This window comes from Heterocephalus glaber, unplaced genomic scaffold (genome assembly GCF_053883595.1).
Source record: "Heterocephalus glaber isolate CG9 unplaced genomic scaffold, H.glaber_assembly_v1.0 deba00000546, whole genome shotgun sequence".
Classification (NCBI taxonomy): domain Eukaryota; kingdom Metazoa; phylum Chordata; class Mammalia; order Rodentia; family Bathyergidae; genus Heterocephalus; species Heterocephalus glaber.
Window position 1 is genome coordinate 38283931 of NW_028258147.1, and position 13035 is coordinate 38296965.

The 13035-nt window shown below is 35.3% G+C and overlaps 1 protein-coding gene across 6 annotated transcripts in view; it reads left to right on the forward strand.

The window, feature by feature from the left end:
• Nucleotides 1–13035, forward strand: part of Slc25a40 (solute carrier family 25 member 40) — a 69062-nt gene that overhangs the window by 27794 nt on the left and 28233 nt on the right. For 4 of the 6 annotated variants that reach the window (XR_002388673.2, XR_015448665.1, XM_013078735.3 and 1 more), the window contains 5 exons: nt 301–405; nt 1068–1127; nt 3254–3360; nt 9910–9977; nt 11749–11873. Coding sequence is in view for 4 of the 6 variants with exons in the window: in XM_021242606.2 (XP_021098265.1) it covers nt 301–405; nt 1068–1127; nt 3254–3360; nt 9910–9977; nt 11749–11873 (465 nt within the window). In the remaining 2 variants the exon portion in view is untranslated. Of the gene's footprint in view, nt 1–284; nt 406–1067; nt 1128–3253; nt 3361–9909; nt 9978–11748; nt 11874–13035 lie in introns of all 6 variants that reach the window. The other 2 variants (XM_004862420.4, XM_004862421.4) reach the window with 1 other exon arrangement.

A 13035-nucleotide genomic window follows, 5' to 3' on the forward strand; every position in this document is an offset into this window, starting at 1 on the left:
ACTTTCATTCTGTCACATGGTCAAAGTCTTGTTTCTTTAACTGTTTTTTAGCAGTCTTACAGATGTGTTGCTACCCACACAGCATAGCTGAAGTCCATTGCTACTTTTGAAAGATCAGATGATGTGTTCTGTTAATGACAGTTGTGTGGTTCCTCTGTCTGTAGAGCTTATGTATTTTCTTTTGATAGTGGGTGCTTTGATATAAATTCTGTTTGGTGTTTTTTCATAGTTTAACTTTTAGCAGTCAGTTGCCATTAAACTTTTTCATAACTTACTTTTACCAGGTTTTTCTTCATTTAGTTAAAAATATGGATCCTGAGTCAAAGGGCCTACACATGATCAGAGTGACACCTCTTCAGCAAATGCTTGCCTCTTGTACGGGAGCCATATTGACATCACTAATGGGTAAAACTTGTTGCTGATGTAGATTGTGTAACTTTGAATGAATCCGTGACTCCATTTTCGTTTTATTACATTTGGAGTAATGTTATCATTATTCATCATTATAATAATTGTCTGTTCGTCATTGTTGTGATAATATGGAAAGAACTCTTGACACAGAAAATCAAGAGTCTTGGGGACAATATTTACCTCTTAACTTCAATTTTTTCATCTAAAATTAGGGGTTTAGAACAGGAGTTCTTGCAAGTTCCTAGCAACATTAGACTTTTATAATTATGTTATCTCTTTTAAAATAGCAGTAAGATGGAATCAAATATTAACATAGTGAATAAAAAAGAATTTGGACAATAAATAACAGCAATAAAAATCAAATAATATTTTATTTTAATTGCATGAACAGTGCAAATCGGGAAATATAGTTGTGGATATATTATAAATGACAGATTAGTAACTGAGAGAAGTAATTACAGTCTGTCTTCACTGATCCTCTTTAAATACAATTCAAAGCAAAAAATCAAAATGTTACCTCTCAAGACTTCTTTAGGATAAATAGCTGTACCATTATAGAGCCATGAGTACAAGTGTGAAGCAATATATTTTGTGGTTTTTGAAAACACACAATTTACAAGTGTTGCATGCTAATTGAAACTTATGTATCTTCATAGTGACTCCCCTGGATGTTGTTAAAATTCGACTCCAAGCCCAGAACAACCTGTTCCCCAAAGGTATGTGTGCTAGGTATCCTGAAAATATTATGTTAGATTTTTTAAGTGTTACTGCATTCATTTTTATTCAAATAATACTTTTTGTTAATCTATTAAAATAGATACCTCATGCAGAAATATTTTTTATTCTTTAGTTGTTGTACATCATAAGGTATAGGCAGAAAAAGATACATACATAACACATATAATGCTTTATGGCTGTACTAATTAAAGCAGAGAAATATCGTATATTTGGTTTTATCCCTCTCAGATAAGAACACAGTTATACTTGTAAGGGACCTTGGAATCTAATTCCTAATTTTGTCCAAGAGTTCTTTCTATTCTGGAACATTCATGACAACTGTTCATCTGTTGCTTAAATCCAATAATTGGAAATTTAATATTTTATCAAGCAATTTGGTTAATTCCAATATTTTATGTAGAATCTGAGACAAGTAATTTTATATATTGTGTGTGTGTATTTTTGTGGATGGGTGTTTTTGAGACAGGATTTTGCTATGTAGTTCAGGCTGGCCTTGAACTCACTATGTAGCCCCAGCTGGCCTCGAACTCACAGTGATCCTCCTGGCTCAGCCTCCCCAGTATTGGGATTACAGGTGTGCAACACCACACCTGGCAAGTAATTATCTATGTTTATAAGATGGGCAAGAATAACCATTCCACAAGCAGTCTTCTAAAACTTCTATAAAGATAATGGTATTTCAAATGTACTTAAATAGCAGAAACCAGACTAGAGTAGGAGAAAATAGGCTCAGATAAAAATGCTTCCATATGGAATGCATAGCAGTAAGATGGAATGAAAACAGTTACTAAGTTACACATTAATAAAAGGATAGACAGAGTGTAGAAAAAGCCTAAAAAGGTGATTTCCTACATATTAAAGCCATAAAAGCAGAAAGAGATAGATGCATAGAATTATTTATTAGGAAACTTGACAGAGTAGACAATTTTGGCAGCAACAGTGAGCCTAGTGAGAGAAAAGTGGGCCAGGTGTAGTGGTGCACACCTGTAATCCCAGCACTCAGAAGGCTGAGGCAAGGGATAGTGAGTTCAAGGCCAACCTGGCTTACACTGAGACGCTTTATCTTAAAAACAAAATGAAAAGAAAGAGTTGACATTAGTGAAAGTTGTAGTAAGCTAGGTAGGGACTGACAGAGGGCTCAAATGAGCAGCACAGAAACTGAGGAAAGGACAAAGCATAGCATTGTTTACATTGGGAAGAACACTTACTGTTCATGATAGATTTTTTTGCCTGAATTTCTCTTGTGTACAAACACCTTTTTCTGGACAAGTACATAGAAAAGGCATGTATCTGTGTACTTTTTCCAAAACGATTTCCTCTTCTATTATACCTCTTTGTTCCCTAAGATAACCTAAAGGAATTTATTTCAGTGGGACAGGAATCAAGAGAGGAAAGGGGGAGGAGAGGGATTGTGAAGTGCTGTGTACATTCACCAAGTCCCTGTGAGGAACATGATCATAATATACTACTGTATTTTTAAAATGTACTATATGTGTGTGTATGTATGTATTTTGGAGAAGGGGTCCAAGAGATTCAGAGGGGGAGGGGGGAAAGGGAGGGGGAAAAAAAGAAGAAATACCATGTACATGTATCGACTCCCCACAGTGAAATGTAATCATTATGTACTACACTTGATCCTAGCCAAAAGGCTGAAAAGCAATCATTATGTACTACAAACATATACCATAAAAAATTAAAAGATAAATAAAAATGGAGGTGAAAGAAGAGAATTTTTTTCTGTGCACTGTTACTACTGTTCTGAAAACATAAAATCTCCTAATTTACTCCATTACTTTCCACAACTATGAGTGTGTAACCCAGTTTCATATCATTAAGCAAATTGAATTAATTATGTATGCTTCATCCTAGAAAGTAGACAAAGTTGTTTTTGTTTTGTTTTTGTTTTTTGGTACCAGGGATTGAACTTGGGACCTTGCACTTGCGAGGCAGGTGGTGGAACCACTGAGCTAAATCCCCGGCCCTGTTTTTCTTTTTTAAAGTTATTTTTATTCCATAATTTTCTAGTCTCCTAGTACTTTTGGTTTGTCTGAGAAAATAATAGTTAAGGGGAATAGTTAATGACTGTTGGAATCTTCTTTGGTAGGAAAATGTTTTGTGTATAGTAATGGACTCATGGATCATATGTGTGTCTGTGAAGAGGGGGGCAACAAAGCGTGGTTTAAGAAGCCAGGAAACTTCCAGGGAACACTGGTAAGGAGATTATATTATTTATAGTCATGATATATTTTCTTTTTTCTTTCTTTTTTTTTTTGGTACTGGGGATCGAACTTAGGTCCTTCGCTTTCAAGGCAGGCAGCAGAACCACTGAGCTAAATCCCTGGCCCCTTCATAATATATTTTCTGATTTTACTCTTATATATAAAAGAATTTCTAATTGCAGGAAGTCCATCATATTAAAGCAGGAAAAGAAAAGTACTTCTTCCCTTTTAAATTCTTTGTTAACTTTTATAGTTCAAGATTTTTATATAGGAAAAAAGAGGGATAGCTTTCTTTTGAAATTAAACTTTATTTTGGATAATTGTAGATCACATGTAATTTTAAGAAAATGGTACAGACAGGTCTGATGTACTCTTTTTCCAGTTTCCCCAGAGGTAATAAAATCTTTAAAAACAAGTAAAGATCACAACCAGGATACGGATGTTGATACAATTAAAATAAAGAATAGTTCTGTCAGTGTAAGGATTCTTCCCTTGTAGAGCAATACCAGTTTTCTTGTACTCTCATTCATTTCTTTCCTCTGGCATCCACTCAATTTATAAAATTTTGTCATTTTGACAGATTTGAGACATTTGTAGGAAAATGAATGCACCAGAAAATACAGTGTTGAGTGAAGTAAACGAGACACACAGGTATCTCTCATTTGAGTGAAGCAAAGCACAGACAAAGAATAATAAAGGATGGATAGGAGGGGAGAAGGGGACAGATCTCTTGTAACAGGGAAGTGGTCCAAGGGAACAAGGTTGAGGGATGAGGAGGAGGGAAAGAGAAATAAGTGGGATAAAGAAAAGCCATGTACAGGAACCTAATAACCTAAATGAATGTAAAGATCACGCGTCATAAACATGACCTAAGATTAGCAATATCAACAAGAATGAAAATTGGGATAGAGGAATTAGAGGAGAGGGGAGGGAAGGGGAAGGGGATTTACAAAAAGAAGCTGTGTCATGTACATGTGCCCACTCCCCAAGGTGACTGTAAACTGCATGTATTGCAAACATGTACTAAAAAACATTTTAAAAGTTTAAAAAAATATTTTGACATTTCAAAGCTGTTGCACAAATGGACTCATAACATATATAACCTTTAGGGGTTGGCATTTGTCCCTTAGCATATTATCTGGAGGTTATTCCAGGTTGTTGCATGTTTAAGTCATTTGTTCCTGTTTATTGCTCAGTAGTATTCCATGGTATGGATGTACCAATTGGTTTTTAGGGTTGTTTCCAGTTTTTAGCTGTTAGAAATAAAGCTGCTGCAAACATTTATTTACAGTTTGTGTGTGCGTGGTGTGTGTGTGTGTGTGTGTGTGTGTGTGTATGTGTATGTCTTCATTCCTCCAGATACATGCCCAAGTGTGTATTTTCTGACTGCATATAGTAGTTGTATATTGAGAATTTAAGAAATTGCTAGCCTGTTTTCTAACATGGCTGTACCATTTTGTATTTCCATCAGCGCTGTACAAAGGATCTAGTTTTCCAGCATTTTCACTAGCATTTGGTGTTGCCACTTTTAGCAGTTATGGCTGTATAGTGTGATGGCTGGGAACTGCCTGGGGAATTAGCAAAGCACACTTCTGGATGTGTCTAGGTGGGTCGTGGAGGCGTGCTGCCCTTGTGCCATGATGTTTCTGCCTGAGAGCTGGGTGACCATGGACTGGATCCTCTGAAACTGTGACCAAGTTAAAAGCCTCTCCTTTAAGTTTGAATGTCTGATATTGTGTACCAGCAACTAGAAAGATGATTGATACATATACTATCTTACTGCAGCTTTAATTTGCATTTCTCTGGTGGCTAATTAGGTTGAACATCTCATATTTATATTTGCCATCATATCCTCTTCAATAAAATGGCTCTTCAGTTTTGTTTTGGGTTTTTTTGCTCATTTTCTAGGTAAATTGTTAGCATTTTAAAAATGTATTGTAGGTACTAGTCCTTTGTTGAGTGTGCGGTATGCAAATATTTTTCTTCTCATATTCTAACTTGTCTTTTCTTGGTCTTTCTAGGAGTGAAAATTTCAAATTTTGATGAAATACAGTATCAGTTTTTCCTTTTATAGATCATACTTTTGGTGTCTATTCTAAGAACATTCTACCTACTTTTAAACTCTGAGATTGTCTGCTGTTTTCCTTTGATAATTTTATAGCTTTATGTTACATTTAAGTCCTTGATCCATTTGACTTATTTCTGTATAAGGTATGAGACTGAGGTTGAGATTTATTTCTTCTTGTGACTGCCCATGGATGTTCAGCTGCATTTGTTGAAAAGATTACCTTTCCCCCATTATTTTGGTTCTTTTTTTTAACCTTTATCAAGAACAGTTGGACATACTTGGGTATATGTATTTCTTAGTTCTCTGTTCTATTTCATTTATCTATACGTCTGTCACTCTATCCAGACCACACAGTCTTAATTCCTATAGTTGTGTTATAACTTGAAATCAGGTGAACTGATTGCTGCCACTTTATTCTTGTGTGTTTTTTGTGGTGCTGGGGATGAACACAGGGCTTCATGCATACCAAGCAAGTACAATACTGGGGAGCTACATCCCAGCCCTTCCACTTTATTCCTATACAGCGTTTCTTCTTCATAGTTGTTTTAGCCATCCCAAAGTTCCTTTACCTGTCCATAAATTTTTTATTTATTTATTTTTATTTTTTTGGTACCGGGGATTGAAACTCAGCTCCTTGCATTTGTGGGACAGGCAATGAAACCACTGAGCTAAATCCCTGGCCCTACCTGTCCATAAATTTTAGCATAATCTTTTAAATATATATATACATGTAAAATCTTGCTATGATTTTTGTAGGAATTATATTAAGCCTGTATATTATTTTAGGGAGAAATGACATCCTTACTGTACTGAGTCTTCCAGTGCATTTTTAAGATTTCCATATCTTTGTAATTGAAGTGAATTTTTATAGACAGTGTATACTTAAGTAATGCTTTAAATTTATCGTTTTCATCTTTTCATGGACTAATTACATTAATGCAGTTATAGATGTTAGAGCTTATCTGCCATTTATTTCCTGTTAATTCTGTTTGATGTTTCTGTTGTTTTTCCTGCCATCCTCTATTTCCATTTTGATCTGTAGCATTTTTGCAGATGGGGCATTCTACTTTTTCTTTTGTTTGCTGAGGAATACTTCATTTTCATTTGTTTAAAACATGTTCATAAGTGATTATTAAATGTTTTTTATGTTGACTGCTTGAAATCTTCATCAGAGGATTCCAACATCCCCCTTAGCTTAGGTATTTATTTATTATCCCTCTTCATTTAGTTTAACATCTTCCTAGTTCTTAGAATGGTGGTTTTAAAAATTAGAACATAGACATTTTCCCCCACAGCACCACTACCAGCATTTGTTGTTGGTTGATTTCTTGATTATAACCATTCTTTCTGGAGTAAAATGGAATCTCAGCGTTGTTTTAATTTGTATCTCTCAAATGACCAGTGATGGTGTACATTTTTTCATATATTTATTTGCTGTTTATACCTCTTCATCTAGAGAAGTGTGTATTCATTTCCAATGCCCATTTTTGGATTGGGTCTTTATATTTGGGTCTTCATATTAAATCAATATATATGATTTTTTTCAGTTCTTTATATATTCTAGATATTCTAGTCCTTTGTCTGAGGAACAGCTGGCAAAATTTTTTTCCCCCACTCTGTGGGTTGTCTCTCCACTCTGTTGGTGATTTCTTTTGCTGTGCAAAAGCTTTTTAATAAAATGAAACCCTAGTTGTTGATTATTTGTGATATTTCCTGTGTGATCATGGTTTTGTTCATAAAGTCTTTGCCTACACCTGTGTCTTCAAGAGTTCTACCTATTCTCTGTTCCAAAAGATTTAATGTTTCTGTTTTAATATTTAGATCTTTGATCCATTTTGATTTTAGTTTAGTGCATAGTGAGAGATATGGGTCTAGTTTTAATATTCGGTATGTGGAAAGCCATGCACCATTTAGCACGATTTGTTAAAGAGGCTTTCTTCCAGCGAAGGTGTTTGGCTCTTTTGTCAAAGATAAGGTGGCTGAGTGTGTCTGGAGTTGTTTCTGCATCTTCTAATCTGTTACATTGATCCTTGGGTGTATTATTTTTTGCCAGTAACATGCTGTTTGTAGACTGGTGCAACCACTGTGGAAATCAGTGTGGAGATTCCTCAAAAAACTAAAACTAGTGGTTCCATTTGACCCAGCCATTCCCCTTCTTCCTATCTTCCTGAAAGAATTAAAAGCATCATACCACAGCGATACATGCATACCCATGTTTATAGCAGCACAGTTTGTAATAGCTAAATCTTGGAAAAAGCTCAAATGCCCACCAACCGATTAACAGATAAAAAAGATGTGGTTTTTTTATACAGTGGAGTACTACTCAGCCATAAATAAGGATAAACTTGAGACATTTCTAGCTAAATGGATGCACCTTGAGACCACACTCTTAAATGAAATAAGTCGGATACACATGTATAAATATTGCATTGTTTCTATGGTGTGAGAAACCAAAAGTATAAATAAGGACCAAAATGTATAATAGATATTATGAAATAGGAAGAAAATATTCAAATGGGAATGGAAACAGGGGAGAGGGAGGGGGAAAGGAAAGAAGGAGAAAAAAGAGAAAATGAGAAAAGAAGGAAAAAATGGAAATAAAGGTTTTGTAAGTAAGGAGGGAAAGAGGGGTTGAAGGGAGGGAAGGGGAATGTGAAAAAAAAGAATCAAGATATATCATGTACAGGTACAAATTCCCTATGATGAATGTGATCATTATGTATATCTAAAATGTACCAATAAACTTAATTAATTTTAAAAACCTGAACATTTTCAGTGTTTTGTGATTAAACTCTAAATCTTATTTAAACATTTTATTAAACTGGCTGTCTGATACTATTTCCACAGGGGAATAGGAGAGGCTTCTGCGTCGTTACTGCTGGGTAGAGTTAAAAATCTAGCTTCCCCACAGCCTCCACTGGCACACAGTTCACTGTTGCACATGGCCGGGATCTTTAGCTTTCTATGTGGTTTCCACCGATTTGTGGTGGGGTGACCTCATTACTGCTGGATGATACCAAAAGTCCTGACTCTCCACTTTTCCTCCCCTGACACTACTCTCATATGGGGAAAGGGGGAGAGCTTATTATTGATCAAGTGGTGATAAAAGTTTCAGCTCCCTGTTGACTTTCAGTGAGACCACCTGCTGGAGGTGTCACAGTGTCCTATTGCAGTCTTAGAAAGGTAGACGTCTGGGCTTCTACCTTGGTCTTTGCTGGTGTGGATGTGGGTACTATCACAATTTTTGGTCATATTTGGCTAAAATAGAACAGTCATTGTCTTAAGTTTTCTATCTTATTAAGCTTCCCCTTTACTGGGAAAACTTGCAGTCATTTGTGACTGGCTTCTTGCTACAATGTTTTAAGACTCATCAGTGTTGTAGCATGTGTCAGTATTTTATTTTTCTAATTACCATTTTGTGAATACACTATATTTTACTTATCCATTCATCATTTGATGGATATTTGCGTTATTTCTACTTTTGGGAATGAATAGTGGTGCTAAGAACACTCACATTTTTGTGTGAACATGTGTTTTAATGTCTCTGGAATATATGTCTAGAGTTGAAATTGAAATTGTTGGGTCATATGGCACCTCTCTAACCATTTTAGAAACTACCAGACTGTTTTCTAAAATGGCCCACACTGTTTTACATCCCCATCTTTAATATATGAGGGCTTCCCTTTCTCCATGTTCTTGATTGTACGTGTTATTCCCTGTCACCTTTTGTTCATTCCTTCCCCTTTCTTTGTGAGGTGGGGGTCTTTCTATTGCCCGGGGTGTCCTTGAACTCAGCATCCTTCTGTTTTACTCTCCCAAAAGGCTGAGATTATAGGCGTGTACTCCTGTGCCTATTTTACCTGTCTTTTTAAATTTTGGCCTACCTGATGGGTATGAAGTGTAACTTATTATGGCCTTGCTTTGCAGTTCCATAATGATCGATCGTGTTGAACATTTTTTTATGTGTTTATTCACTGTGTATCTTTTTGGAGGAATGTTTGTCCTAATCTTATGTCAATATTAAGTATATTATTATTAACGTGTGAGAGTTTGTTAACAACAGACAAGCTTCTGCCTGCTTTTGATTCTCTCCAGAATTTCACAAAATGGGCTTTAGTGATATTTTCTTAGAATTTGTACTTGGTCAGGAGAATTTATCTGATCAGTTCTCTGATACTGTCCTACTTCCTTTTCTACAGTGATCTTTCAAAACCTTTATTTCTAAGCCCTAAGTAGAATAATCCAGAATTGAGTAATATATAATTTATTCTATAAGAAGTATTGTTCAGAAATGCTTCCTTTTACGTGTGTTAAGATTCTTAATTTTTGAAAGAATGGACATACATAAATCCAAGAAGCTCATATTTTAGAAATAAATGCTTGAGAGAGTCAAATTACCAGTTATTTATCACTAAATTTTTTATATCAGGTTTAGGGCTATATTTTGATTATTTTTTTCTATAATAATTTTAGGATGCCTTTTTAAAAATCATTCGAAATGAGGGCATTAAGTCCCTGTGGAGTGGCCTTCCTCCTACTCTGTAAGTTGAAATTTAAATTTTTTTCCACTAAGTGATGATTGTTTTGTATTGCAGTGAGCATAATTGGAGAAAGTCATGCATTTTAAACATTAGAACTCTGATATTCTGAAGCATTGTTTTGTGAGTCTCACAGCTACCCACACATTTGATGATGTGCTAGGACTCACAGGACCTAAGAAGGGTTATACTCATGAGTATGGTTTATTACAGCTCAGTGATACAAAGCAGGATTGGTAAGGGAAAAACACATCAGGAGTTGACCACAGGATATGCCTGTTCTTTCTGCAGCTAATTGAGAAGTGTTTTTACCATGGGAAACCCACTGGAGTGTCCCAAGTTAACTCAATCAGGTGTGATTAGACAAACTTCAGACCTCAAAAAGGAAAGTAGATGCTTATCATAAATCACCTTGTGTGCACAAAGCAACCTAGACCACTTGGTTTAGTGCTTCAGATATATAGAAGGCATTATCATAGGGAAAGTCCATTGACTGAATTCTAGTGAGTTGGCAGAAGGTTAGCAGGCACATGGGCCTCCCTGAATATATCATGGAAGATTTAAGTAACCAGGCCTGCTGTATTAAGTCTTTGCTGCATAAACATATTTTTTCATGTTTAGAATTAAAGAACTTGGTGTTCATTTGACTTTTTATTTTACTAAAACAGTAAAGTATATTGTAGTACATATACAAGTAAGACTGAATGTAAAAATTCCAAATACCTTGGCTCTGCTGTCTCTGTTATTTCTGAGCACTTACCTTGTCTTTTGTTTGGAGGAAGTTAATCAGTTTTTTGTTTTTGGGGGGTTTTTTTGGTACCAGGAATCAAACTTGGGTCCTTGTGCTTGCGAGGCGGCAGCAGAACCACTGAGCTAAATCCCTGGCCCAGAAGTTAATCAGTTTTAAGGCATATATTTTAGTACCTAAGATTTTTAAGTTAGTGGATATCCAAGACTACCATTTATCCTTCACTACATTCATTTCTTCTCCTGAATATCCTGTGTCAATCTTCACTATAGAATATTAAGCATTCCAAACTATGGTCTGCAGATACCCTGTAGTTAGACCAGAAACATAAACTGGCTTCTTCTTGCATTGATATTGCTGACATGCCAATGCCTGCAGCTTTGTATATTCTTTTACTTAATAACCCCTTTTGATATTTTCATCTAAGAGAGTATGTTATTAGTATCCCCTCAAGTCTAGTGTGTAAAATTCTGGCAATGTTAATTGAACTTTATTTCCAATTATAAGCAGGTATGATATGTGATATGTAGTTGAAAAATGTTTTACAATTAGTTGCTCATTAACTTTTTATTGCAGCAATTCTCATGTTATAATAAACATTAACTGGGAGGGCAGATGTGGAAGACTAGAAACAGATTGAAAAGTGAAGGAGATAGAGAAGTGTCCTAATTTGTGTGTGTGTGTGTGTGTAACACTATAGATTATATAATTCATGTGATATGAGTTTGGTTATATAGCACTTATTTAATGTTAAATATAACTTACATTTTTTTCCTTTGTTGCTTTATAGTGTAACTTCACAACTAGAACTTAAACTTTTGGACGGCAGATACTTTTTTGTATCTTTTTGCTGATTACTATGTTACTAATACTTTTTTTAAAGTAAAAGAAAAATTTGTTGTGGTTTTTAGCCTACACAAAATAAAAGTTTTTTTAACATATATCATGATATTGATTTTAATTTACTAGTGTGTTTGACACCTTTGGATAATTCTGAGAAATCTTTTTGTCTGTGTGTTCCTACAGAGTGATGGCAGTTCCTGCCACTGTTATTTATTTTACCTGCTATGATCAATTAACTACTGTTCTGAGATCCAAATTAGGAGAAAATGAAACTCGAATACCAATTATTGCTGGAATTATGGCCAGATGTAAGTAATAAATTTTTATTTTCATTTTGATTTCTGTTTAGGACATCTATTTAAATTTTGACATTCAGACAGAATTTATATAATGTATATAATATCAATAAGGCATATTTTGCATACTAATTTGTACTAATTTCTTAATATTTTTTCTCTGGAAGTGACTTGGCATGTTGATTGTCATTAGCATAAGATGAGATTAGCCCATTTTGGTTGAATCTTGGACAGTTTTAATTTATTAATTAATTTATTTATTTAAACAGGACCATCATATGTAATCCAAGACGGCCTTAAAATTACTGTGTTGCCCTGGGACAAGGATTTAGCTCAGTGGTGCTGCTGCCTGCCCCGCAAGCACAAGGTCCCGAGTTCGATCCCCAGTACCAAAAAAAAAAAAATCACTGTGTTGCCCAGATTAGCCTCAAACTTGAGGTCCTTATATCTCAGCCTCCTGAGTGTTAGGATTATAAGCACGTGCCACCATGTCTATCTTGGACAGTTTTTACTTTCTTTTGCAGTAAAGAGAATTGGACCCCAGGACCTTTTCACTGAGCTACAATCCAGCCCTTCTCTTATTTTTAAGACAGGGTCTTCCTAAATAGCTACTTTACCCAGGCTTGGCTCAAACTTGTGATCCTCCTGCCTCAGCCTTCCAGAGTGTTGGGACTACAGGTATATGCCACCATGCCCAGCTTTTTAGATTAACATCAGAATTGGTTCTTACTCACCTAAACTTCAAGGCTGTCATCTGGGCCTATACATGATTCAGGCCAGTCTTGAATCATTTTCCTTATAAACTTTAGGATTCAAAGCTTAGTCAGAAGAGAGTTTGCCTCTACTCAGAAGAACATATTTCTCTGTGAAAAAGGACTCTGGTTTATTGGAGGCACTAACTAGAGTGAGTTTTTGTAATGGTTCTAGTTGACTACAACATTTCTGGGACCCCCTCTGAAAGACTTGAAACCAAGAAAAGATATATGAAAACAGACTTAAGAAATACATTTTTCAAGAGAAAAAGGTTTTGCCAATATGTCCACAGATTCGATACTTGATTTTAAGATTTACAGATGTTTCAGAATAAAAGGAAAAGTATAAAATATGTGTGATACTGATTTTTTTTTTTTTTTTTTGGTACTGGGGATCGAACTCAGGTCCTTGTGCTTGCGCA